General features: G+C 52.4%; 8 protein-coding genes across 8 annotated transcripts; 3 read left to right on the top strand and 5 right to left on the bottom strand.

The window, feature by feature from the left end:
- Positions 1-701: 701 nt before the first annotated feature.
- Positions 702-1,892, top strand: J4E93_006065 (uncharacterized protein; the record flags this gene model as incomplete). The annotated part of the gene is made up of 1 exon (XM_049343983.1): positions 702-1,892. The coding sequence occupies one exon, from the start codon at positions 702-704 to the stop codon at positions 1,890-1,892; it is 1,191 nt and encodes a 396-aa protein (XP_049199216.1).
- A 424-nt stretch (positions 1,893-2,316) lies between these two features.
- On the bottom strand, positions 2,317-4,957 carry J4E93_006066 (uncharacterized protein; the record flags this gene model as incomplete). The annotated part of the gene is made up of 2 exons (XM_049343984.1): positions 2,317-4,844; positions 4,954-4,957. The coding sequence occupies 2 exons, from the start codon at positions 4,955-4,957 to the stop codon at positions 2,317-2,319; spliced, it is 2,532 nt and encodes an 843-aa protein (XP_049199217.1).
- Positions 4,958-6,232: 1,275 nt separating this feature from the next.
- Positions 6,233-8,029, top strand: J4E93_006067 (uncharacterized protein; the record flags this gene model as incomplete). Its single annotated transcript, XM_049343985.1, has 1 exon — positions 6,233-8,029. One exon carries the CDS (start codon positions 6,233-6,235, stop codon positions 8,027-8,029), a length of 1,797 nt encoding a protein of 598 aa, XP_049199218.1.
- A 1,008-nt stretch (positions 8,030-9,037) lies between these two features.
- J4E93_006068 (uncharacterized protein) lies at positions 9,038-9,547 on the top strand (the record flags this gene model as incomplete). Its single annotated transcript, XM_049343986.1, has 2 exons — positions 9,038-9,131; positions 9,264-9,547. The coding sequence occupies 2 exons, from the start codon at positions 9,038-9,040 to the stop codon at positions 9,545-9,547; spliced, it is 378 nt and encodes a 125-aa protein (XP_049199219.1).
- A 1,864-nt stretch (positions 9,548-11,411) lies between these two features.
- Positions 11,412-12,354, bottom strand: J4E93_006069 (uncharacterized protein; the record flags this gene model as incomplete). Its single annotated transcript, XM_049343987.1, has 2 exons — positions 11,412-12,307; positions 12,348-12,354. 2 exons carry the CDS (start codon positions 12,352-12,354, stop codon positions 11,412-11,414), a joined length of 903 nt encoding a protein of 300 aa, XP_049199220.1.
- A 6,412-nt stretch (positions 12,355-18,766) lies between these two features.
- On the bottom strand, positions 18,767-20,236 carry J4E93_006070 (uncharacterized protein; the record flags this gene model as incomplete). Its single annotated transcript, XM_049343988.1, has 2 exons — positions 18,767-19,922; positions 20,229-20,236. 2 exons carry the CDS (start codon positions 20,234-20,236, stop codon positions 18,767-18,769), a joined length of 1,164 nt encoding a protein of 387 aa, XP_049199221.1.
- Positions 20,237-20,529: 293 nt separating this feature from the next.
- On the bottom strand, positions 20,530-22,737 carry J4E93_006071 (uncharacterized protein; the record flags this gene model as incomplete). The annotated part of the gene is made up of 2 exons (XM_049343989.1): positions 20,530-22,561; positions 22,733-22,737. 2 exons carry the CDS (start codon positions 22,735-22,737, stop codon positions 20,530-20,532), a joined length of 2,037 nt encoding a protein of 678 aa, XP_049199222.1.
- Positions 22,738-24,072: 1,335 nt separating this feature from the next.
- J4E93_006072 (uncharacterized protein) lies at positions 24,073-25,864 on the bottom strand (the record flags this gene model as incomplete). Its single annotated transcript, XM_049343990.1, has 2 exons — positions 24,073-24,245; positions 24,295-25,864. 2 exons carry the CDS (start codon positions 25,862-25,864, stop codon positions 24,073-24,075), a joined length of 1,743 nt encoding a protein of 580 aa, XP_049199223.1.
- Between the last annotated feature and the right edge of the window lie 1,828 nt (positions 25,865-27,692).

Below are 27,692 nucleotides of genomic sequence, written 5' to 3' on the forward strand. Positions count from 1 at the left end.
CAACCAGCGCAACCCCATGAACATCTTCATCCAGTCTTCGGGACCTACATTGTTTTGTTTGAATAGGTACTTGGCGCTTTTGTTGCAGAGTTGTGTCGCTCAACTCCGAGGGCCGGTGTGTTGAGGTCAACGTGGATATCATCCCACCTTCAAGCAATATCTTGCCCAGGTGGAGCTTGGAAGAGCCGCAAGCACCTAGATTCGCACTGTAATTTATGATAGCTACTATATGGCGGTACTTTGAAATGCGGGCTTTCGAAGCCAAATGGATGCGCAACAGGCGAGGCTCCTTTTCTAGTCATCCCTACCCCTCCACATTGCTCGCTATTGCGGTCGTGTAGTCCAGCGATCAGCTCAACTCATCACCACAAAATCTGTATTCTCAAGAAAACAATTCCGTACCCACTCACATCTTCCTGTTCGCCCACTGTTTACCATGTGTACCTGTACCGACGTGTTAGTCGAGCCCACGAAAAGAGCGGCGGCCGTCCATCACCGTTCACCTTCACCTCACCTTAGCTTTTACACTGTGGACTCTGCGTCGCCATGAGTGTGGAGACACCCCGCCTAGTTCCCGCTGTAGCTCTCTCTCACCTTCACATATCCTCCTGTAGCCCATCTATTTGCGTCTTGCCTGCCTCACTTCTCTATCAACCACCATATATCAATCCTCCTTATACCCATCGCGATCCACGTTCAGCATGGTACCTCCAGTCGAGCGACCACAGACGCCTCCGCCAACGTATCTCATGACACCGCCTTCGACCGGCGGTATGGCTAAACGCGTTCGTTTCAGCAACGTCGAGTACCTTGACGCCAGTTCCAACAAGGCAGGACGCGCAAAGAACTTCAACGAGGGAGAGTCATCCGACGTCTTCTTCCACGAGCCAGAGGAGACCTTCGACACCGAGATCCGCGAGAATAGCGACAACGAAGGCAGCACCTCAACTGCTAGCAACTTCGATCTCCCTTCTCCAGTTCCAGCAGACTCGTACACTGCCAAACCCACAGCTCTCGAGAAACACGATCCGTTCGCCTCCCTTGCTCTCGCAATCGATAGCCCCGTGTCGAACAAGGAACCGTTCCCTTTCATGAACCTCCCCATCTCCGTTCGCAACATCATCTACACGTATCTCCTAGTCGTTCCTGGCCCGATCTGCGTCCGTCAGAAGCACACGGTATTCCACGACGAGAAGAAAGCGTTCCTCCACGCCGAGCGCCGCGAGTTCCTCCCTGGTATTGCATACGCACTCGTCCACCTCCACGTCGACGGCCACAAAACCCGCTTCTCGCTCGTCGGCCGCACAAACATCAACGTCCTCCGCGCGAACAAGGAGATCTTCGCCGAGGCCAAGGCCATTCTATACGGCAAGAACATGTTCGAAATCGTTAGACCGACGAACGAGCTCTGCCCACCGCCCGACTACAGTGTTAGGCTGTTTCCCACCGGATGTCAGCGTCTCGTCACCAAGCTCAACATCAAGATCCGTTCTTTCTACGATTTACACTGGTTGCTAAGCGGCGGGTACAACGTCATGAAGAACTACTACCGCGGTCTTGTCTCCCTTACTCTTGTTCTGGAAATGGACTCGACTAGCAAAGGCTTCGGGAAGACTTGGACTAGGAATGGTACTGAGGAGAAGTGGGCGGACTACGTTCAGCGCCTATGCGGGGAGATGGCGAAAGAGCTGTTCAAGAAGATGAAGGTCAAGGGTGCGGAGACGAAGATTGTTCCGGTCTGGATGCACTTGCGCGTTCTGTTCTCGGGCGAGGCATACGATGGCAGTGTGGCTGCTGTTGGTGATACTGGGGATGAGCAGCGAGCGAAGCAGGATGAGACTAGGCAAGGCTTGGGTGAGGCATGGGAGTTGTTCAAGAAGGGAGGGAAGTAGCTTAGAGGCAGTTACGGTTGACTTGACAAGACTTGCGTCTTTACTATTGTCTAGTATCACACACGGATTGTATGTGCTAGTACGCCATCCTGGAGACCCTTTTTGGAGTTGCGGAGGTCTCGGACGAGCTCGAAGGACATCCTGAGCATAACGGCGCGGAACAGCGGACCATCGTGCATTTGCCGCTACATACGTCTTCTAGTTGATTTACCAAGTATATAGATTGATTGCATTACGCATTATACCAATATCTATCCAAAAAGGTCCCAGGTCCATCCAAATGCCGACTGTCGTCCTCCCAATATTTTCCCAAGTCGTTATGTATCCCTATTTCCCATCCAAAAGTACCAAGCGCCGCGCTATATGATAATGCATCAAATCGTTACCACCCAATTTTTTCCAAGTCCTGCAGCGGCCAAGCTCCTCACAGTAGCAGCGTAAGCCATCCCGCCGCGCCAATAACTAAACTCTCAATCCACTTGTCCAAACCGCCGGTGTGTGTGGATGGTCCGACTCCCTTGCTCGTCTCGCCTATTCCACTCGCAATCAAATCCCCAGCGTCGCGACTTCTGGTTGTAGAAGCGGAGTCTGAACGCGTCGTGCTGGCGCTGTTGCTCTTGGGTAGCTTGGGTATGGTGCTAGTTCGGCCATTGATGATCAAGGCCGTGCCTTGATCATCTAGGGAGTACGTGGTTCCGTCGATTTCTATAGATGACCCAGGGGCGAGCGTCGTTCCATCATTCAGAACGTATTCGGTCGTTCCGTCTCGGACAGTGTGTGCATACGTCACGCCATTGATGGTCAAGGCTGGTGCGGCTGTGATCTCAGCACCAGCAGCCAAAGTGGATGTGACGCCGTTGACGACAATGACAGAACCGGATGCACCCGTAGGCATGGAGTATGTTGTCCCGGAGATCGTGAGGACGCCACCAGGTGTGAGTGTTTGGTCAGGAGCGAGAACATAGGCTGTCATGCCGCTGACGACTTGCGCAGTAACGGATCTTCCACCATCGAGAGTAATAGCTGATTGTCCAGCGTTCAACACCGATGTCTGTCCGTTGATGACAAGAGTTGATCCATGACCCTCTGCCGGCATGCTGTAAGTCGTGCCATCGACGACAAGCGTGCTTCCTGCACTAAGCGTCTGACCAGGCCCCACGACGAAGACTGTTGAGCCTCCCACAACAGTTGCTGGGACGGGTTGACTACCGACCGTCAAAGCGGGGGCTCCGATAAGCGCCGGAAGGTTTGCGATAGTTTGTGTGGCACCATTGACGATCGCAATGCCGTCCGGAGCCATGCTGACAGTGTTCCCGTTGATAGTGATTGGAGGGCCGCCCGGCTTCAACGTCTCGGATCCGAGGACATACTCTCCATTTGAGTTTGGTGTAACGGACCCCCCACCCACAATGAGCACAGGTAAACCTTGCGTCGTTGCCGGATTGAGAGCAACCGTGCTGCCATCTACAACGATCCTTGTTCCTCCACCATTTGTAGGTACGACCACAGGCACGCCGTTGATGGTCTTCGTTTGCCCTTGTGTAATTGTTACGGTGCCAATGATGATTACTGGGGGAATCTGATCGTGATGATCGTTGTTCGGTCTATCGGGGTTGGTCTGGGTCGGTCTGGGAGTGTTGACGGGTAGAACCACTCCCCCAATCGTCACACTCTTCGTCGAGGTCGCGTCTGGGATGCTCGGTGAAGTCTTCCCACCACCCTGGGTCGGCTTGGCCGCATTCTCAGCCGGTTTATTAGGTTGGCTGGGTGACGGAGAGTTGTCGTTATGCGTATCGTCCTCGTTGTCGCTTGTTGGAGTAGCATCTGCAATTTTGGCTGAGACCGTAGGGTCCACGGCATCTTTTACAGATGTATCTTCACATCTTAAACATCCCCGGACCGTGACGTGAACTGAGGTGGACTCAAAGCTGGTCGCAAGATACGTGCCTGTCAAGGGCGACAGGAAGATGGGAAGCGATGATAGAGGTGGTGCAGCCGGTGCGGCGATTCCCGAGGGCAGTGGACGTAAATTCGATTCAGGCGGTCTACTGTAACTACACGTAGCGATGTCCGCGCCGTGAAATTGTCTCTGGATGTCTGTGTCATTTTTCAGATACTGAATTAGTTTGGAAGGTAGAGGCACGGGCTCATCCCTTCCTGGGCTTGGAGGAGGTTTTCCAGTGTAGGTTGCGATGAAGTAACTCCAGTCTGCGGATGCCGTTCTTGCAGGGGCCCAACTCGTTAAAGGTGCGACGTTTGACGAGCATTCTGCTGCTGTCATGTTATACTGAGGCAAGAATACCTCTTGATATTTATCTACTCCACCAGACAGCCGGTTGTAGATGACGTAGGTTGGACCTGCATCAAGGTGGAAGAATACACCTGGCGTTGGCTGTATGGTGAATGTTGGTGTCGAACGTGTAATTATTTGACCCTCATCAAGGGTAAGAGTTTTTGTCTGGTTGACAGTCCGCTCCTCGGTGACGACAGTATCGACAGTATTGTTGTGCAAGTAGGTAGAATACTCCGTAACAATTGTCTCGGTTACCACTATACTGGTCCATGGGTTGTAGAACTCCCCAGGATTGTAAGACGTGGTAATGGGACCATACGCTGCAATGATACATCCGGTACACACACCAGTAGGTATCGGAGAGTTGCTATCGACTGACGTGATGTTCGGGAATGGCGGCGATTGTCCATAGGCAATAGATGTGACGACTGCCGGTGTCATTGGTGAAAGCAAGGTACTATTGCTATTCGTAGAGCCCGGAGCCAGAGGAGAGGTAGGTATCTCTGGGGGAACAAGGGAAAATGGTGTGGGTGTGTCCCAGGGGTGCACCTCATGAACCCAATCTAGACTGGTGACGGGGGAAAGAGATGAAGCTTGCGGCGCAGTCGAATCATGTGATTGAGTGTTGGTCGAAAGTGTCGTGACTGCAAACTCCTTGCCTAGAAACATTTAGTACGATGCCTTCAATTCGAATTTCGCTACATACCGTCTGGGGTATGTTAGCTAGATGATCTCGATGGGGAAAATGACGTACCTCTTCTGTTGTACCCATTGACGTCTGAGCCAGCCGCAACCAGTGCAGGCCCGACAAGACTGATAAATCTCCGCATCTTGCTATGAGCCTTCTACACCAAGCGAGTGACAGTGTGAAGGTCAAGCAAGACGTTGTGGACGTAAGAGAGTACCGCAAAAGCGAAAACAGCCAGTTTCTGCCCTAAACAGGTCGAATTCGAACCATTCGATGAAGGCTATTCGGACGCATGATCAGGTTGCGATCCATGCACGGCCCTAGTCATAGCCATGCTTAGCGGAAACACGAGGCACATACCGTTGACGCGTATGACTGCCAGGGCATCGTTGGACCCTCTCTGCCGTGCTGATCAGTTGGATTTGCATGCTCTCGTAGGTCCGCCTAGAACCAAGCTTAATGCTGACATGACCTGCAATTAATTGACTTCAGAAGCAACCGTGGCAGTCTACGACTTAGCTATCAGTAGCGCCATATGCGAGGCTTGTCTCGATTTCCTGGTGTCAATCGGCATACCCTATATCACCTAGGAGATCTGCCCCGCAAGGCAAGAACGATCGAGCCTTGAACCGATCTCCTGGAGGTTGGAGCGACGAACTACTGGGTTTGCCCTTTAGGGCCAAGTGAAGAGACTGCTGGGCTACGTCTCAGGTTCTCGGCAAGAACAACACGACCATGTCAGGCGAGATAGTGCGAGATACGTGACATGTCAGCGTGCCTTAGCCGATGCGACATGCGACCACACTGGTTGAGATGTCGCCGTTGACTTTTGGCATGCATTTGTCGAGCGCCATCCAGAGGGAAGTTGGAACCGCATGACGAAGGCGCTCAAGGCGTGGCCGCTTAGGCCGAGATGGTGTCGAAAGGAGGCTGAGAGGATCAGCGGGAAGTCGTTCCAGAGCTCCGTCATTGGGCAGGAGGCTGACTAACGACGCGCTACCCCTTAGCATGCCAACGGATACGCCTCTCCCATGATACCCTCGTATCCAGCCCGACTAATCAGGCTGCACTGCCATGCAAATCTAATAATTAGGGTGGGCGATCGTCACGCAGCGCCCGCAGTTGTTGAAGTGGGTTCTTGGAGCAAAACGCCCATGAACCGCTCTGGCCTTGAAAGCTTCCGATGGCCCTGGAACCGCATTCCCGGTAGCTGAGCTGACTCAAGCCGGCCTACCAAGTCCTTCGAAAGGCGACTTCGCTATGTGTTGCACGCTTCGCACTCTCTAAATCGTCGACCGATCGCTGCCAGGTCCATGTAGGGACGTCTCACAACCCTCGCTACCATTCGCTCGTTACACCATGCGCCTCACGCCGCGCGCTACCGAGGCCCCGGAGCCGTATGTTGTGCCACCTTCGAATAAGTTCGACGGTGCCGATGGGAGCTGGAGCACCTTCAAGATAAGCGTGGGAACGCCAGGACAAGACTTTCGTGTACTGCCCAGCACAAAGGGAGGTGTCACATACGTCATTGCGCCAGAAGGTTGTTTAGAGGGATTCGACCCTACGGATTGCCCACAACTCCGAGGAATTGAGGTCTTTCAAAGCACGCAAAGCACCGGCTTCCAGGTCGACGCGTCGACAACATGGTCGGCGATAGGGCAATACGATGTCGATTTGGAGGATGCGCTCAACTACACAGGGAGAGGACTGTTTGGCCTGGATACTGTTACTCTAGGAGCAGCCGCGGACAGTAGCTCTTCTGTGTCGCTAACGCGCCAGGTCGTCGCTGCCGTTGCCGACCCGGACTATTATCTAGGAGTTCTGGGCCTCGGTCAGGCAAAGTCCAGCTTCAACAGTGGAAGTCAGCCGGTTGACTCGTTCCTCTATCTGCTGCGCGAAAGCAAGAAGATCCCCAGTTTTGCATATGCGTATACGGCAGGCGCGAAGTACAGGTTGAAATCTGTATTCGGCAGTCTAATATTGGGCGGCTACGATGCGACGCGGTTCGAGACTGGCGCGAACGATTTCTCCTTCACCTTCTCACAAGACCCCTCACGGCTTCTCACTGTTGGGGTGGACTCGATCATGGCTACAAACACGCTGCAGGGCACCTACTCCCTGACTTCTGGAGCACACTTCTCTGTCATTGATTCTACTGTCCCGCATCTGTGGCTACCCGCAGACGTGTGTGCTGAGTTCGAGACAGCCTTTGGCCTGACTTACGATCCTCAAACAGACTTGTACCTTGTCAACGACACGATCCACGAAGAACTCCTATCCAAGAACCCGACCCTCACGTTCAAGCTCGTCGACTCCCTCGAAGATACGACTACAAATTACACCAATATAGAGCTGCCGTATGCGGCATTCGACCTCCAAGCCTCGTACCCGTACTACCCAAACGCAACGAATTACTTCCCAATTCGCCGCGCCGCGAACGACACACAATATGCACTGGGCAGGACACTTTTACAGGAGGCATATCTCATAGTAGACTATGAGCGCGCAAACTTTACGGTTGCGCAAGCAGTCTTTCCTGATCCTCTGCCCGCGTCAGAAGTCTTCACGATCACATCTCCGAGCGATTCTGCTGCGACGCCAGCTTCGTCCTCGTCTTCAGGTCTCGGCGTAGGTGCCATTGTCGGTATCGTAGTTGGTGCAATCGCTGCTCTCGCCCTGGTCGCGCTTGGTATATTCTTCTTCCGAAAGCGTCGCGGCAAGCAGCAAAAACAGCAACGATACGAACTCGCAGGCAAGCACATATCGGAAGTTGGTTCAGGGACCGATGTTCTCGCCGGCAGCCAGCCGCACAAAGCTGCGGGCCCGCAGGAACTCCACGGGACACCGTTGACTGAACTCGCCTCTCCTACCAATGAACAGTTCGTCGGCCATGCATATCCGCAAGACCAGAAGACGGTCATCAGCATGGCAGATGAACCACAAGAGCTTCACGGCGAGTCAATGATGCCAGTCACACCTAGATGGCGAGAGGTACAGCTGCCGCGATACCCTGGCCCACGCGAAGCGGATGCCGAGAGTAGCACAGGGCGCAGTGTGAGCGGCATAGCTAGCGACGACGGATACGCGACAGGCGAGTTTGGAGTGCGCTCTGGCGTATCGCCGATGACACCCCAGTTTCCGCATCATAAATATTAATGGCCGACCTTGAATCCAGGGCGGCAGTCGTAATAAGGCGTTTGGATTTGGCGTACATCTAGAGATACCACGTGGCTAAGGAATGGGCGAGATTTTGGACATGAGCACACGAAACCGAATTTAATAATAACCATTCCCAAAGAGACATACAACTTAGGCACCGATAGCGTGTTATGCGCGAACCACGACGTCCGGAGCCCTTTCACCAAACAATGTTCCTGCATCGTGGTGACTGGAGAAGCTACCACGATATCTTGGGTGCACAGGCAACTTGATGCCGGTATCGACAGACAGAGAGCATCTGCCAAGAAGTACCCGGGTGATCGGCTCGTAGGGCTGATAGGGACGCAGTATCGTGACAAGGGTAGTAACACAAAGTTGGAATTGTGGGTTACTGGCATCATAATCTCCAGCCGGGAAGTGGAGACATCTACGATGAATTTGATGTACATGGTTCCAGCTGTGTGCATACTTCATTTTTCACGCAAGGACTTTCGTGGAAGTCTAACCACTGGGGTATCGCAGTTATAATCTTGTAGATGGCTCCTCGCCATTCTACGAACTATTTTCGAAAGTCGAATACGAAACGCAGGGACAAGAATGCTAGAGCCATAATTACCACTTGCAGCTTCCCAGGGTGACCGCGACGCGTCCCGCTCGTGAGGCTGATGTCAGACACCACGTTGGCAGATGCAGCCCAAGCATAAGAATGAGGACCACCAAATCCCAAGCCACTACAAGGCGTTCGCTGCATAACCTGGAAATGAAGTGCATGGATCGCGCTTGCCTAGATCCACCTCCAACAGGGCAGCTGGCAGCTGGACTATGTTGAAGCTATGACGTAGGTGACACGCATGGCTGAAGCTACCATCACCCCTCATCCCCGCGCGCCTCCTCCGACCTAGACAACACACCAAACACCTAACACCTGCCTCTGCTATCCATCCACGTCAACAATACACACATACCCCGATACCCCAATCCACAACCTAAAACAGTCAATTGAAAATGGACAAGATCAAGGAGAAGCTCCACCTTGGCAGCAGCAAGAACAAGACGGCTGAGGACGATGTCCGCGCTGGTCATGTCGGCACTATCGAGGGTAAGTCACGCCTCCGAGTTCTCGACGATGTAATATACACATGTTCTTCGCAAATCACCAATCCAACATCGCGCCTTCCTAGACTTCTCAGCCCTCAGCCTCACCTAACCCACAACTAACCCACCCCAACAGAGAACCGCGACTCAATCGACTCTGAACTCGCCGCGATGCCTCCCTCAGAGCGCGTCGCCTACCTAAAAGAATTCGAAGACTCAGACAAGCACGACACGCCCAAGAAGGGCGGGCTCCTCGAGAAGCTCATCGCCCGAGGCAACAAGAAGACCGAAGACCAAATCGCCGCCGAGACCAAGGAGCGCGAGGCACGCGAAGCAGCCCACCGCGACGCGACACATGCGTCTCTGGGCCCCGGCGCCGGAGCCAGCGCGCACTCAGCTGCCGGACCCGGTGGATTGTAAGCGACACGAAGGAAACAAAGGGAGCATGATTGATGGATTGTGAGCGACCAGCATAAAGGTCCCGGGCGAGTATGATCGGGCTTCGTGGACACACTTTCTGCCTGATTCGATTCGATTGTGAAGAAGGCTTTCTTGGCGATGGACTGCGATTACATCTACATACACTTTTCGAGACATGATGACTTCAATGATATGGTTATGAGCTGAGTTGTGATTTCATGGCTTGTGCAGTGAATGACACTGCGTGATATGTATCCCTTCTTGCTTCCTCCATATGTCTCTAAAGTCGTCTATGGAGACCAATGGCCACTTACGCGCGTTCCACTATAGACCACTGATTCTTCCTCACTGACATCCATAACCACCTTATACAAACGAAAAGATTGAACAGGTCTGCAGACTACATCAAATCAAAAACCCACAAAGCAGGTGACCCAGCGTCAACGTAGGCTCTGGGGTGAGGTTGGCGTGTCCATGTCCGCGTCGAATCCACTGCTGTCGTATGGGGTGTTTGGAGGTGCAATCACATCCTCACCCTTTGTGCTCCGGCTCCTCTGAACCTCCCTTTCATATAACATTTGCCGGATATAAGCGGGAGAGAGAACAGGAGTCGGCGTGTGTACGAGCTCCCTGGCTTGCTGGCAGTGTGGTGCTGGGTGTGAAGGTGATGTTGGGTCAGAACACCGCACACATGAAAATACGTACAGGCCGCCGGGTGGCTGTATGGGTGGTGGGTGTGGAGGGTATGCGGAGGCACTTTGGTTGATGCCTTCCTCTTCAGTCGGCGTGACAGACGCCTTCTCCTCTTTCTCCTTTCCTTGCTCTTTCTCCTCTTCGACTTCTTTCTCTTTTACATTACTATCTTTCTGACGCTGACGCTGTTCCCACCGCTCAATAGCTAGATTCGCTCCAGCTAGCACGCCTCGACCGATGATGCGAAGTTCATTTCGGTACAGATATACCGTTCCTGCCAGGACAAGCGCTTTGGCCCATCTACCTGTGAACGAGCTTGAGGCGCCCGGTTCCACGTAGATTTCGCCTCTGACTCCTTTGTTCTTCAGCTCGATGTTCAGTGCTGAATTGCACTTTAAAGTGCCGTTTGGGCGGAAGAAACTAGAAGCGAAGATGTAGGTTAGTAATGCTTTCATTGGGTAAGTGAGAAAGGGAGGGAAATGTACACTCTGCCGTCTTCATTCTCGATCTTGAGACTGATGCCCTCTTTGAGAGTCTCCGCTCTGATGCTGTCTCTTATTACTCTTTTCAGATCCATCGTATCGTTTTCATGCTGTAGTTTCTTGGTCTTGTCTTTTAGTTCTTGCATTGAAGCCGTCTTCAAATCGAACGTCTTGTAGAGAGAGTCCATTTTGAGTAGGGCAAGTATTTCCAAGGTTGTGTTGCTTCGAAGTTTGTAACAAGAAAGGCGAGGACAGTTCAAATATTTAAAGTGACGGAAGGGGAAGCAGAAGCGAGTTTTTTCGTTGTGTCGAACATGGTACTGGTAACTGTGCTGTGGGCAAGGGTCTTTGGTTCTGCCTATGGGGTGCCACAACAAAGGGACGTAAATGAATATGGATAGATGAAATTACTGTCGACCATGAGTCCTACGTCCTAGACCCCTGACTTGCTCAAGTGATGAGCTGGTATACTACAAGTGCTTTCCAACACGCTTCCTTTTTCCTTCCCAATATCCAATATGTATGCCATATAACCCTAGTCATGTACAAAAGGTTATAATGGGCCCTAAGGGGAAGCGGCTGATGAGAAGCTGGGTAGCGAGATGCGGAAGATCAGTGCTCTGCCCCAGTTGTTGCGATGTGGTTCAGCGTGGAGCTGGTGGTAGTGGATGCCACTTGTATGGCCCCCTTCATACAGGAAGACCCTGTTCATCAGGTGCCTCAGGTGCCCCGCTCACAGCCCCGTATACCCGTATCGGTACCTGAACTTCAAAGCTCTCGGCAGGCAATCGTTGCGCCGCTGCTAATATGACACCCCGGTCGTCGCTAGATATCTCCTCCAAGAGATCATCCCACGATGTCTCCTCACCGTCCTCATGCGTTAGTCGCGGAGTGATGAACTCGATTCTGAGCTTCCACTCCAGGCTGACACCGCTGGTAATAAACTCCGGTGTCGCATTGGGTGGTATTGTAGGCGAGAAGGCGAGCTTTTGCGCAAACAGCGCATTCTCCGAGAATGATGCGTGCACTTTCTTTGTGACGCGGTATATCGACGCATTCGAGCGAAGTGCTATCGCAGGGTCAACCTTCTCTGAAGTCTCTAGTGAGATGTGTATTGAGTAGCAGGGAATGCGCGAGTCTGTAAAATCGATTACAGCAGACATTGTTTCGCCTAACCGGTAAGAGGGCCGCGCCAACATGATGACCGCGACACGGCGGCCGCTGCGAGCGATCTCAAAGCGGTTAGCGCTCTGGTTGGCAGCGCCTGTCAAGTTGCTGCGCAAGATGGCTGTATCAATAGCCTCCTTCATGGTCTGAGGCCCTTCGGCAATCGTTGAGCGCCCAGGCATGGTGCCCGTAGGTGAAAGCAAGCCCATGCTAGAATTGTGCCTGGGCCGATCGAGAAGATTGTCGACATACTCTAGGAAGTCGCTGAAAGTATTCTCTTCCGACTTGCCCGAAGAAGCGCCCTTCTTTGCTGGGGAAAGTTTGACGCTCGACGAGGGGTCTATGCTGGCTGTTCGAGCTTGATCGCGCAATATGATGTACGGAGACATTAGATCATGTCCAAGAATCTCGCCGCGGCCTGCAAAGGGGTTAGCATATCATCACCCGTATCCTCAGACCAAACATACTGTTCACACTGCCAAACACCCGAAACGGAACGTCCACATGCTTCACTTGTTGTTCTTTGGTCGATCCCGCGCGTTGTGTGCCAATGATGAGATTGTATGCTACCTTCATCGACCGCCCCTTGTGCGAAGGTGGCAGACCTCGCGGTATTGTAAAGCTGTACGTGTAGCTGCGGCTTTCGCCAGGCGCAAGTCGCAAATCGACGAACAGAATGGACTGGGGAGTGGTGATGAGCGGGACAGTCTTGGAGCTGGCAACGCCTCGCATCTCTCGGATACTGGAGGGCTCTGAAGCGCCCAGTAGTCCACCCAGCGACTCTCCTATGTTACCCCAACCGAGCGCGCCAAAGAGCCCACTTTCGCGCTTTGTCTTCTCTACTCCTACGACACCACCTCCGCCCTGGCCGCCTACTACTCCCTTCCTCTTTACCTCCTCGAATGGTGCCTGGTTGATCAGGGATCCGTCCAGCGTGAAGGAACCCATTATCTGCGCATAGCCCATCATTATCGACTCCGGCAGAGCCTGTCTATTGGGTGGTGCCAAATGCGAAGGTCGTCGATGATGCATCGGCCGCTGTAGTAGACGCGCTGAGGGATGAGCCGCATATTCCGAAGCCAATGTCTCGTTGGAATTGTTGCTCATCGAGTAAAACTCTCCACTACTACGCGGGGTGTCGTTCATGCTCGACCCAGATATTATCCGTGCAACAGGTGAAAGCACCTCGAGATTGTGGCTTCCAGATGACCGTAGGTAATCATGCGGCGGTTGTGGGGAGTTGCGCCGTACATGTATGGGTTGCTTTGTAGGGCTGCTACTAGGCTGCGGATGGGTGGCATCGTCGGGCGGAGGTGCGGCGGGGAACTTGAAGTTCTGGGAGAAGGAGTTGGACGGTTTTCGCCCTGTCGTCGGAAGAGCTGGGGTACTCGGGGTGGTCGTGACGCCTGGCCGTCTCCTGTTTTGACGCGCGGGAAAGGCAAAGTCGTTGGTGTCGCGGGCGAGTGGGGATGACGCCTCACCAGACAGTGGAGATGGATGAGTCGCTGATCTATGACCTGGTGAAGCAACTGCTATCATGTTAGCCAATGACGTGTATTGTATATGTCGTCCGTACTTGGATATGAGTTTGGCCTGCCGGGCACGACCTGCAGACTGGCTGATCTTCCGTGCCCTCTTGCCGGGCGTCTGATGGGTATGCCCCTCTCGTGGCTGGCTTCAGTTCCCGCATCTGCCCCTAAGGACACAATTGACACGGATCTCCCATGTTTGTGTGTTCCCGTGTTGTTGGCATGGATGATGCTCGGCGCAACAGACGATCGACGGTCTCCAGCTGTCGATGGCGTATGTAGCGATAAGGCAGGGCGATGTCCGCGAAGCTGTGACGGCGGCAGCTGCGAGGCAAATGACGAATTGCGGGATACCGAGGGGCGCGTCGAAGAGTGGACGGGCGGTAGTTTGCGCTGTCTCTCCCCGCCCGTCGCAAAGCCGTTCTGCCTGCGGACCGGGGAGCGGTCGCGTCCCTCAGGCGGGGCGACATTCTTGAAGGTAATGGTGCATTCTATGTCTTCGCCGGCGAACACGGTAGAGTCCTTCCATTGTACGAATACCCGGATGTTCGACGCGGACATGGTAGGGAGGCTGGGCGGCGCGGGCTGCGGGTTCGTAGGCAGCTCATCGGGTACGGCGGTCAATCGGCATGGCGACTGCTAGGAATTGGCCCCCAAGACGACTGAAATAGCAGTAAACTCCAGTTGAGGGTTGGTGGTGATGGCGGATCTCGACTGACAGCTGCGCCGTCATGACAGGGATGTCCATGGTCTAGGCGGCCTGTGCTTCTTCCTTACCTCGTACCTGTTCATCGCGTCTTTGTTCAGCCAGCTATGACCAGTTGTCTTCGCCCAATCCTGTACTTTCTATTATCTCATCTGCAATTGTATCACATAAATAAAGAAGTAGCGCTTGAAATTAGTCTATACACCACTCCATCCACTGAGGGAGTATTTCCACCTCCTCGCTCACCACGGTCGCGTCGACCACACTCTCCATCCATACATCCTCCTGTCCCTCCCACAACATCCGCACCCTCACACGTTCGATAACACGGGCATGGAATTGGTTGTTGGAACTACTACCGAGCTTTTCGACCACCAGTCCAGGGGTTTGATCCACATAGCCCTTGATAAAGCGCATCAGGCAGATAATCATCAACGGGCCCGAAGTATTGCAGTGAACAGGAAGCTTGTCATAGGTTTCAACGGAAATTAAGCCGCCATTTGTGGTTCTGAGGAAGCACATCGCAGGTAGCTCACTCGTACTAGTCGAACTCACAACGAAGCCTGGTGCTAGAAACAACAGACCATTTTCTGTCCTGTTTGCGGTTGTGCTCTGTACTGACTCGTAACTTCTGATGTCTAAAAGACATGCGCCTTCATCTTGAAGTAAAGATGCGGGGGCCCACTGAAGTCCTGGCTGGGATAACCTCTCACGCTCGTCGAAGATGAGCGGCAAAGGTATGTACGATACTAGTTTCCAAAAAGCCGTCATTCTGCTTATTGGATCTGATGCTGGAACCTGGGCTATAGTGGAATTGTCAATGCGAAGCAAATTCGCCAGACACAGTGGTTCATCCGAGGCCACACTTGTCGATCGAAAGCGTACGGCGTTGACCAAGATTGTTAAGGCACCCGCCTGATCGGAGGCATTTACTGGAACCCGAAGCTGCTCGATATGGTATACGATCGATGGTCGCGCGACCAATCGTATACTTGGGTCTGCATTCGCCATCATCCTCGAAAGCCCTAGCTGAAGGTCATACGGACCATCCGCGAATTGAAAAAAGATCCTCTGGGCTAGGGCGCCTTCCTGAAGAGTCCATAGCCGGCTGGTCCAGTTGCTGCATACGATCCGCCATAATATCTCCACATCACTGAGATTATGTGCTGCTTGTGTCAGCAGTGAGTGATCCAACACTAGGACGGCTGAGGCATCCTCATACGTAGTCTTCATCTTAGCTATTGCCATCGTTTGTATTTCTGATCCATCTTCGACCGGACAACAAATTGTGTCCAGCCAGAAAGATGAATATGGCCCCAACTCTGCTGGATGAGGAACGTTGCGTACTAGTCGCCGCAAGTCACTCAGCTGGCAAAACGGAATAGAGTTCTCGCGAGGGTTGCCTAAGCCGTCCGACCAAATGTGCGATATGGCCACGTATGAAATCGGTGCATGATGAGCACTAGCGACCTGCCTTGGATTTCCGACAGAACTCAAGCAAAGCTTCTCTTCAGCCGTGATTGGACCGAACAAGTCAATGACAGGATAAGCGCCTTCCTCCAAAATGACGCTCAATCTTTTAGCGTCTGCAGCAACAGAAGAGCAACCGTCGCAACTAGTAACGTGTCGGGTGTGATAGCTAGATTTGTCGACACAGGCATGGCAGCAGATCATTCTAGTGCACGCTTCATGAGTGAGAGTCTCATGGCGTGGAAGGTTTGCGACATGAACCAGATCCGTGAGCCTGAGCTTCATCAAACATTCTCGTATACGAGATGGACACCAACCGCGGTCTAGCATCCGTTGCTCGTAGGCTCCACCCAGACGACTGGAAGCCACAAACAAACTTGGGTTCCCGGGGCCGTTGATATCCGGCTGCCGCCATTGCTGAAGTGTGAAGGGAGACGAAATGTTCATATAAACGACGTCGAAGAGGTCTCGGAGTAACCAGATTGAGTCCAGAATATCAACTGGAAGAGGATTGCGATAGTTAAACGTGGTCATGAACTTGTAAAGCGATAATACGTCCGATCCTAGGCGTCCATTTGTGTTCGTCGTAGCTGTTATTGATAGGACCCCTTTATAGAACAGTTTGCCCATCAGCGTGTTGGATTGATATATGCGAGATATCAGATCTCCCTCCTGGATTTCGTAGCCTTCCGGAGTATTTTCCACGTAGTTGTCAACCATCGCGATTAGATTGGATGTGTCAACCACCCTACTTCCGCCGTCACCACCTTTGGTAAACAATTCCACAGCCGTGATCCCGAAGACTGAAGATAGCAATCCAAAGTATTGCCAGAGCTGCAAGAAGGCAACAAACTCCGTAGAAGGATCGTCGAAAAGCTTCTTCCAGTCCAGAGCAGTCCTGTCAGGGTAGCCTTGTCGCGCGGGAAACGTTTCGAAATCTCCTCCGTCGTACTCTTGATCGGTCAGGCAGGGCACTTCGATGTAGCCAATCGTCGGGTTCTGGGGTAAGGGTATGTGCTGCATGGTGTTGTTGGTAACTCAGCCGTTGCGGTTGCCCTTCAGATGGCATTGAACGTGCAGCATGATATACACTGCTACCTTGTTTGGCTGACACTGAGCAAGCAACTTAACAGTACCTGCACGAGACGCGTACAGGCACCTGATAGCGACACCATCACAACGAATAAAGGAAATATACAAAGCCTGCGATGCGAAAAGAAACAGCGATACGCAGAATTGATGCGTAGTGGGCGCATATTGCCCTTGCTAGTAAGCGCCTTCGGGCGTGTGCGAGGAATATTGTAAGCTCTTGTGTTGACGATACTTCTCTTTTCGAGAGCACCAGATTGGATGGGTACATATGAATCTCGGAAGTTGTGAGTCGCTCGGCGTCGCGTCACGCAGTACCATTAGGAACATTGTAAGTAGTTGTTGTTAGGACGAGCACCTATACATCAGAGATGTGTCATGTAAACAGATCATATTTGTGACTACGAGCGAGAGAGCCACAACAACCTTGGAACCGAACACAAGAGAGCAGAACATCAGAACACGAAAACAGCCCCTAGAGCACAAGCCACAATAGATCATCGACTCCCTCATCCATATTCTTCTGACAGGCCACCACCACACAGAACATATGCTTACTCGCATTCACACTAATCACCTCAAGCAGCTCACTCTCCAGCACTTTTGCAAAGTCGACCAGAATGCGCCCAATCGGTCCCTGCGACACCTTGCGTATCGACCTAAAGTTGCTACGAATATCCATGTTGTGCCAGATGATATCGACGTCGAAGTCCTCATGCGGAGTGGTATCTGGCGGAGGCGATTCTAACCTAGGGGCAGTGGGGGCATTGGGGGTAGTAGGCCCTGAAATTACTGTTAGAGTTATGTTTGCAGAGGTCGAAAAGATAAGACAACTAGTGGCTCTGATGGGTAGCAACAGTGGGCGTGTGGAGGATTGGGAGCGCATACTCGGTGCACCTGCAGTATCGGTTACACTCTGCATCCTGGCAGTTGTAGACACTTTTGCTGTTGCAGCGACAGCCAGCCGAGCCTCCTTCGTAGCAGCGTGGTAGGGTGTTACCTCCGCTGCGGCAAGTGACTTCGTATTTCACAAGCGCGTGGAACGTCCCGTTATTCGAGCTCTTGTCCTCTGGAGGGGTAGGCGTGGCAGTGATGATCGTGAGAAGAGTTGCTAAGGCAGTCAGGTTGGGGAGGAGCATGCTGTTGCCTACACTATAGCCGGACGAATGAGGAGCTGCAGACCACAAGCACGGGATGATGGCTACAATAACGAGAGGACCAGCAGGCTCCTTTTATATTCGAAGCATGCCTCACAAGCAGAGATGTTGCGGCACAAAACACCGACCTTCTGCGCCCTTGGATAGAAGCTAACCCTCCCTCCCCGTGTAGCGGAAAACCTGGTCGGCCGGAACTAGCCAATAAGAGAGCAAGGTCAGCAAGCATTCCCGCGAGATGCTGTATCTTATATCAGGTCTTTCCGGCCTACTAGGGTTTCCGTCACACAGTTAGGGTAGTTGTGTTGGTCGTCACCAGAGCTGCCCACAAGTGTTTGGATTAACTTCATTGATTCAGGATTCAGAAGCTCAAATAGGTCAAGCTTAATCCAACTGCAGTACAACAATCTCACGAATGCGCAGTGCTGAACTACGCCGCAATATACAGAAGATAACAAGGTGCTGTGGACACTGCTGCCAGAACCCAACCCGCTCTACGAGCGAATGATGCTGTAGATAGCGGCTCAAGACACCGAGAATACAGGGCACTGTAAAAGCATGCTTCGGTCGGTCACGCTTGCCTTCCGGCCACTGCAGCTGAAAGAGATCGCCGCAGTCGCAGGCCTTCCTAGAGATCAGTTCGGTGACATGCAAGCAGTCGTCGACCTTGTTAGCCGGTGCGCCTCGTTTCTAACTGTGCGCAAAGGCATGAAGATGCTATCACATATCAAAAACGCGATAGGAGCATTAGGGTTGGTATTGTAGTTCTAGAAACATTAGGGTAGAGCGTCTCATAAGGCAGGTGCAACGGGACGCACGAAGCCAGTCGCGCTTGTCATGCTCAACGCTTCTACCTACAACAACCACGAAATCGGATGCACCTTCGCATCTCGTACCCTACAGCTCAGATGAAGCAGGAAACATGCCTCTTACTGTGTTTGCTGCCCAGCATTGGCGTTCGCATGCGCTAGTTGCATACGCTTCTTCCATGATCCCAATATCTTGGGATCACGTGTCGCCTTGAAGTCCTCCTTGAACTTCTCATACGTCGGTAGCCAAAGCTTGTTGTGCTGCGTCGGGAAGAAAGACCACGCGACCATGTTCTGCTCCTCCGCTTCGGTCATCTCAAGACATACGTACTGGCTAGCGTTGCTACCAGCGCTCCCGTCGTGGCTCTGGGTAATGGACAGACGGTTACCAATGCAGGTTTCATCACTGTTCGACCCTTCCGAAAACCAGCCCTGTATCATCGCGACAGACGGAACCAGTGTGACTGTGATGATCACGAGTTGGACGGCAAGGCAGGCCATGCCTAGCGTGACAGCGTGGACACCGAAAGCTAGCCAGCAGATAGCACGGCTTACCAGGTGGAGTTTCTCGGAGGCTGGGCGAGCTTCGGTGAGCAGAACATCTTGCGCGATGCCAGTCGTGGTGATGACAGTCAGACGCTTACCATTTGGCAAGGTGATGAAGAGCTTGACTTCATTCTGTTTGGTCGCCTGATCGTCCAACTTGCTGACAGCCTTATCAATGCTGCCGCGGAAGTCAAAGAGAATGCAGACTCGAACAACAACCAGAGCGACAAGACTGAGAGAAGCAGCAAGACCATACCAGTCTTCGATCAGCACCGGCCACATGACCAAGAAAACGTTCACCAACAAAGCTAAACCGATCACAAACCACTGCTCAGTCTGAGGTCCAGAAGCACGAGGAACAGATTGAATCTCAAGCCGCGTAGAGTTGTAGGACAGCTTCTGAAACGACAGCCAGCGCGTGAACCAAGCGCTTAGATCGGTTGCCTTAATGCCTTCGGTGATGTTATATAGTTCAAAGCCTGGAATCGGTTCCATAACTGAGTTGTCGGCGAAGATGTAACCGGCGAGGAGAGGATAGTATTCGAAAGGTGAGTAGACGAGGCGGCCAAGAGACTTGCGGACCGCGTCGGCGCCCAGGAGCGTTACAATACCGAGCGCGTCGATCTTGAAGGGACTCCAGTTCTTGATGTTGATTGGTGGTGTCATGATGAGACGCGAGATGAGAAGAGTGAGGGCGGTGACAAAGACGGTGGCGACGACAGACGCGGTACTGCAGTGATGAGCATATTTTTCGAGCGCCAGAGCGGTTTATACGTACGATGGATCCATTTTTGTTTGCTCCGGCGGGTTGAGCAATTACGAGTGTGGTTGAGATGGAGAGTGGAAACCGCGGTGAGTTTCTGGAGCTTTATGGAAGGAGGGAGACTGGAAAGAGGTGCTTCTAGGCTATGGGCAAGAGGGGGTTGTGCAAAGCAAACGACTGTGTCACGAGTGAAGCTCAGTGCACGCAGGGCATTGTAAGTACAACTCAGTCCATTCACTGAAGCGGCTGATATCGATTGGCCCTATCATGCACATATCCATTCCCTACTACTTCCACCACAATACCTTCACGATTTGTCTGTGTCCTCTCCTTGTGTCTCATTCTTCTTCAGCATCCAGTCCTCAAGCTCCGGAGGGCCATTCTCTGGCTCACCACTCTCCCGTAAAGAGACGAGGTGAGAAGTAGACATGCGGTCAGTCCTCATCTGCCGACGAATCTCGTCACGGTGTATAGGGCGACTGAATTCGGGCGGCGAGATGGCGCTGGGATATGGGAGATGGAGTTTCCTGTATTCGCGTTAACCAAACTTCGCCTGATAGTGGAAAAGAATTACTTACCGGCACCGTTCTTCCAGCTCCTCTGCGAAACCCCCATACTGATCCTTGTACTTAACGAAGACCTCTGCTATACGCTCCATGTGTTTCGAAACTACCAGGCCAGTGTCTATATCTTTTCTGGCGGCGTGTAGTGCAGCCTTTTCTGCTTCCAGTAAATCGGCCGGGAGAAGGCAAGGATGCCGATTGCTGCGCTCTCCATGTAGTACATTCAATGCTTCCTGAAGCATCTGCGAGCAAAATCTCGCTGATTTGGCGTAGTTGAACATACAGTTAGCTAGATCGAGCGACAGAAGCATGCGGAATATCCCCAGGTAGTTATCTGGATTCGATCTTCTGAAGTCAACTTGTATGTGCTCGATGGTGGATAATGTACCATCCATTGCTTGTATAATGCGACTTTCGTAAGCATTGATCGTCGACCCGCCCATGGTTTCCTGGTGCTGGTAATTGTACATGATGGCGCGTAGCATGGGGATTGAAAGGTCAATGGAACGTGGCTTCAAAGGTCGTGTATCTCTGTCCAGGCGGCGCCTGTTCCTCGCAAAGTCATGAGCCTTGGCACCCATTGCTAGCCGAGCTCGCGCAGAGCAGTCTTTCACACTCTTTGGTACGTCTGATGCACAAAAGATCTTCTTCTTTTCAAAATGTGCCATCGCTATATCGAGCATCTCCCATCCTTTCTCAAGGATTGCTTTAGTCGGATCATTGGAATGGCGGAGCTGCAAGAGCGCATTTTGAAGATGTGCAGCCGAAGAGACTGACCCCTGCACAAGTACTTGGTCAGTCTCTTGCAACTTGACCCCAATGAAGCGGTAGAGTAGTCGAAGACCAGCCCAGACGGGGTTGAGCCCGAGATATACGTTCATGAAATCATTGGCGTCTCCAAGATTTGCAGCACCTTTACCTGGGATATGTGGCCACGCGCAAAGAGTAAGGGTATCCGCTGTCGCATCCTCAGGACGAGGCCGTTTGTGTAAGTCGAGAAGAGCCATGTCCGTATCGAAGATCAATTCGAACACTTCATCGATTCGGCTACCAAGCCATGAGCCGCCATCCGGGAGATGCGTTGTTGTCAGAACGTCTAGGAATATCTGTGTTACCATGACTTGTTCAACACCAGGCTTAATAGCACCAGATGCTGGAGTGAGAGCGTCATACCACATGCGGGTAAAGCTATCAGCGTCAGGGAGTAGCGTCTGTCGACTGACATCTGCCTTTGAGTGTATGCTCTTGAGAGTGCGCAAACATCCTTCAAGCCTGTCGAGAGGAGTTGTGACCTCATCACCCCGACGCTTATACTCTTTAAACTCGTCTGAGGCCTCAGCAAGGTTGATACGCGGACAGTTCTCTATTCCCTCAAGCGCGCTTGAATCCCCCGCAAACTGGAACGTCATGAGGTAGGTGTGCTGGAGTATGTCCGCGGCCAACTTGTGATGCTCAGTCTGTTGTGGCGCTGATGTGTCGGCTGTTGAGATTGCGTGTTCATCATCCGGTCTTGTCGTAGGCTCAGTAGGGATTTGCAGGCCTACTTTCACTTCTGGCTCAACTAGCAACATCAAAATTTCATCCATGGATTTGATGTCTGGAAATTTCTCCGTGAAATCACGTGCAAGTGTACAAGCAATCTCGTTTGCACATTGTGTCATCGCGGCAGTGAACATCAGGTCGGCGAAGGCTCCTTTCCTGTCCATGAAGATTTTCCAGTGATGTCGAACAGTGAGACGGAGCTCAAAGAAGTCTTCCAGCAAGCAATGGATGGCCATCAAGGTGTCACCCTTTGAGTCGAGTTGATACAAAGTCTCCTCGGGAAGGTTCTTGGAATTTGACGTTGGTTTGGGTGCTGGTTGGACCTCTTCTTGATCGTCCTCGTCCTTGTCCGACACACCCATCCGTTCGAGCACCCCAAAGGTATTCCTAGACCCCGGCGCAGCAGCTGATACGGACTTTGTGGCGCGTTGTGACTTGGGTGGACGCTGGACAAACGGCTGAAGCAGCTTACTTACAGTTTCTAACGTCGTGTTGAAGTGGCTGTGCGTATCGTTGCTTCTTTGGAGGTCTGCATTACCCGAACACTTTTCTTGCAGCTTGGACCAGGTAGAGCACTCCACGCGAGCAACCAGGGCATTTGATAACGCGTCATACACAGAACGGGGTACATGGGATGGCGACGACTTCGTAGATGCAATATGCTTCGCGCACTCCATGAGCTGGTGCGTGGTGAGCTTCTGTGAAGATCTGTGGGGTTCCGATTTCTCCCGTTCACGGGCTTCTTTTCTAGCCTTTCCCTTCAGCCGTGGGCCTTGACGAGCGGCTGGCTGAGGAGAGTCGGACGTATCAGAATTCTCTTGAAGACGAAAACCAGAGCTTCTCGCAGTCACAGCCAGCCATGTAACGAAGTAGTCTGTGTCCTTCTTGTATCGCCTGAAGGATCCGTTGAGGTGATCAGGAAGCATGTTCGCGTCTGAATGAGTAGGTCTGCTTTGTGCGAGTGGGGTAGCCCAGAGGTTTAAGTGGTATCGGTGATGAGGTTGGGAGTTGTGGGGGCGAGCGTCAAAGCGCTATTTTTCTTCGGTAGACAAAGCTGGATCTCTTTAGATTGGTAAAGTCAAACCTCTGCCTTGTAAGAGGTCGTACATTAAATAGTGCCCTCTTTTTATCAAGGCTTGATTTTGAGAGACATATCCCTCGCGGACAAGCCACCTGAGACAAGCCCATATCACGAGCCAAGAAATTGAGGCTTTGATCAAGACCTCATGGGCAATACCATAGCTCTCTCAGATCTCGCCACATGTGAGATCTGTGTCAGTAGCTCAGGTATCAGTAGAATCTGATTCAGGGAAGATGGTACCCACTAGAAACGCTAAGAATATCTCCGCGGTAACATTTGGAAGTGGACGTGCATGTCCCTCCTTCACACATACTGTATTGTACCAAAGTAACCCAGCTCCTCGGTGATGCAAGCCTAAATGAGGCTTCCAAACCACAGAGTAGAGAAATGATCAAGAAAGGCCGGATCGTGTCGCGAATGTTGGAGGTGTGTAGGAAGTAACGTGCTCCGGAGATGACGATCGGATTGCGCGGTCGCGCCATGGCCTCCTCTGACCAACTCTCATCGATGCTTGACGCGTAGCTGTATGATTAACACGTAACTGTATGTTTGTTGACTAACGACACTGGATGGGCGGTCGCTGAACTGTCTTGAAGCTGAGGTTCGTGTGTGTTGGCCTGGCCACAGCGCGGCTGTGATCGGGACGCCCCCGACGCGAAGATACAAAGTGGGTCTGCTTAGTCATCGAGCGCCTTTAGCCCGCAGCCGCGACCTGGACAGGCGCACGCGTCGCAGCGTCACCGCACGGTAAGATGTCAAAAGGAAGTTACGCACGGTATTGCTATGGAAAGCCCATCCCGCGATGGGAGAAAGCGCATTCGAAATCGCACGCCTGAACTGCCAAAATCCCTACTTGAAGCATGCTTTCCGGCAATGGAGATCCTCCGCCTGCAAACGCCTGTCACAGTTTCTGACACCAGCGGCATGCAAATCAGTTGTTTGAAGGATAACGGTAGTCAACGACCGGGAAAAACTCCTCCTTGATCTGCCGTGGAGAAACAAAGCGAAACATTGGGTTCGAAGAGCCTGCCTTATCGTTGGTTCCACTTGCGCGACTTCCGCCGAAGCTCTGCTGGCCGATGAGCGCGGCGGTGGTCTTGCAGTCTGATGGCTCGTTAGCTTCCGCGCTGATCGCCATTCCGGTAAGACTCACTGATGTAGAAGTTGCCCGCAGAATAGCGGAGCGCGTCTTCTGCCTCACGTATAGCGGTACGGGAGTTGGCGAAAACAGCACCTGTGAGCGCGAAATTACCACCAGCTTGATCAACCTTCTCTAAAATGTGGTTCCACTCCGCATCAGGGTAGACGTATATTGCGAGTACAGGACCGAAGATCTCATAGTTGAAGAGCTTGTGGTCTGGCGAGTCTGCGAGGTAGACGGTTGGCTTGATGTAAAAGCCTTCAGAGTCATCATAGGTACCGCCAACCAGGAGTTTGAGCGAAGAATCCTGATTGCTTTCGTCGATGACAGTCTTGATCTTTTCGAATGAACGACGGTGAATGACTGGGCCCATGAAGGCGGCGAGATCTTCGTGTGGATTACCCTGAGTAATACCCTTCACATCCTCGACCAATGTGTCAATGAACTCCTTGGATCGAGACGCTGGGAGATAGAGGCGAGACGTTGCCGAACACTTTTGGCCTTGGTACTCAAATGAAGCGCGAACGACGTGCTTCACTGCAGATTGGACATCCGCCGTTGGATGTAGTAGAGTGAAATTCTTGCCGCTAGTCTCTCCTACCATTCGTGGAAATTCGCGATATGTGTTGTTTCCGATACCCTGACCAATACGAGCACAGAGAGATCTGAAGACGTCTGAGGAACCTACGAAGTTGAGCCCAGCGAAGTCCCGGTGATTCAGCACGACGTCGTTGATGTCTTCAGGCTCGCCGGGCACGAACTGAATGACATCAGGTGGCAGACCAGCTTCAAGCAAAATCTTGTACACGAGGGTGCTCGCGTAGATGTTTGAAGGAGACGGCTTCCACAGTACCACGTTGCCCATTATGGCGGGACCAGAGACCAAGTTGCCACCGATAGCAGTAAAGTTGAACGGCGAAACAGCGTAGACAAACCCTTCCACCGGGCGGTAGTCCATGCGGGACCACATGCCATCTGTACCTCGCTCGGGTTGTTTTCCCAGGATCTCCGCTGCGTAGTTACAGTTCAACCGGAAGAAGTCCGCCAGCTCAGCAGCGGCATCTACTTCGCCTTGCCAAATGTTCTTCCCTTGCCCAAGCATGGTTGCCGCAATGAGCTCATAGCGGTACTTGGTCGCTACTAGCTCCGCGGCTTTGAGAAAAATCGCTGCTCGATCAACAAAAGCCGTATTCTCCCATGACTTCTTGGCTTTGAGGGCCGACTCGATGGCTATTGAGACCTGCTCTTTGGTTGCGAGTGGGTAATTGGTGAAGGTAGTCTGGTGCTCCGCAGGTAATGGCTGATCCCAAGATCTAGAAACTTGTTGCGATTTGCCATTGAAGTGGATCTCGCTTTGAAGGGGAATCTGCGACTTCATACGCTTTAAGGTCACCTCCAGCTGGGTGCGCTCCGGAGAGCCCCTCTCGTAAGTCGGATTTGGCTCGTTGCGTGCATGAGGTAGCCGGAATGGTACTGTGGCCTTTGTACGTAGCTGGCATTGGGGGAAGCGGAATCTCGATACATTTTTCAGAGGCCACCTTGTGTTCTCAGAGAGCCGTGCGAGGCTTCGGGTGGTCAACATGGTGGGGCAGAGAGAGGTAGGATAGGCACTCTGTCGTGGATCTACCTTCTATATTTTCAAGGTTGCCTCTCCACGATAGTTCGCAACGGCAATGCCTTCCGACGACACATACTATGCCCAGCGATATCGCTGTGTCTCTCATGCCCGCGAATACCCGTTTGCGACAAACAGCACGGCGACTTGTGGTTGGCTGATAAGCTTACCATGCCATGCCTGCCTTCGCATCGCTGCGCATGTTGATCGGGAGGTCTCCCGACGTATGGTCGCGTAAATGGCATTACGGCCAAGGCACTGAACCGGAAAAGACCTTCACACCCAGATAACATCGCCTCTCCATTTTCAACCACAAATCCTTCCCAACGGGGCTAAGAGCTCCAATGGGTCAATCTGTAAAGCGGTGGTTGGGACGCTCGATGAGGAACGCTCGTGTGAGGGACGGAAGCGCACCCGACGCACGGCTCAGTGCGCGAGGCGCTAACCCAGCCGCTTAGATTGATCATCCAGGGGAACGCGTACGGCGTCATTACGTCGACGCGTCACTTCAGAGTCGCGGCCATACCACAGACTACGTTGCGATTTCGGAAGGTATGCGTGAGAAAGCTCAACTGGTAGACGGATGATCTTTGGTGAGGATCAGGGATGCCCACTTACGCACGCGGGTGCCAAGCGATGACATCAGCTCCCTATCAGTCCCCGCATTAGCGCCCAGGTGGTATCTAGCCGGAATCGGCCGTCGATGTCTCTGGCTCATGACTGCAGAGTTTCTGCATGCGAGCTTACACGCGTTACTTCCGCATCGTTAGCGACAACCTCGATAAGCTGCCCAGGTGTCCATCCGATTTGTGAATAGCCTCGGCAAGCACGATGCCATCCTCCAACGACCACCAAAGAGTGACTAAACGATCATCAAACGCGTACGCAGCTTGCGTGGTGCCGATGTGATGCACTATTGACAACTACGGGCAGTTGCTCGCGATGCAGGAGGCAGAAAATCAAATGCTCAGGACAGCAGCCGTGTTCCAATTGTGGCAGACGAAGCCTTACTTGCATCTTCGATGATAGAGAGAACAAGATCCTAGTGACTCAAGGGTAGCTTACGAGCACTACTATCTGGACAAGCAAACTCTAATGGTGCTCAGATATCTCTCCGATCTCCGGGCAAAGATAGCCCGGTTGGAGCAGAATCCAATATACGAGTCGGGTGCATCACAAGCACGAACGACGGCTAACGATAGGACGGCTCAGACCAGGGATGGGAGCTCACCAGCAGCGGATGACGATCCTCCACCGGCGAACCCATCGAGCTTTGAGGGGACAAGGGATAATTCACCCATACCTAGACCCGACCCAGATGAAGCGAATCTGATGAACCCGCTTATTGAATCCTCCAAGTTCATGTCTTCATCCTCTGGACGGCCATGTAAGCTCTTGTTATACGCTTAATGAATCGTAACTAAGAGCTCCCATAGTTTATCTAGGCACGTCTTCGAACTGGTCTTTCCACGGACAAATCCTCAATTTGGTGCATGAGCACATCCGAAAATCACCGCTACCTAGCGCCGAACTGCTATTTGATGGCTCGGCTTACGAACATCTCTGGGGTGGCACACGTAGCCTTCCAGACTCCAACTCTCCGATCATACCTAGTATCGACTACGCCATCTTTCTGTTCAATGCTGTGAAATTTCACTGCGCCCAGCTTGTCCATCTCTTTGACGAAGACGAGTTTATGACCAACTTGCATGCTTTCTACTCGAATAATGAGAGAGATACATGGAAAGACAGCTTGTGGTACATACACTTCCTTCTCATCCTAGCTTTTGGGAAG

Source organism: Alternaria ventricosa, assembly GCF_023758065.1.
Source record: "Alternaria ventricosa strain BMP 2768 chromosome Unknown scaffold_9, whole genome shotgun sequence".
NCBI lineage: Eukaryota > Fungi > Ascomycota > Dothideomycetes > Pleosporales > Pleosporaceae > Alternaria > Alternaria ventricosa.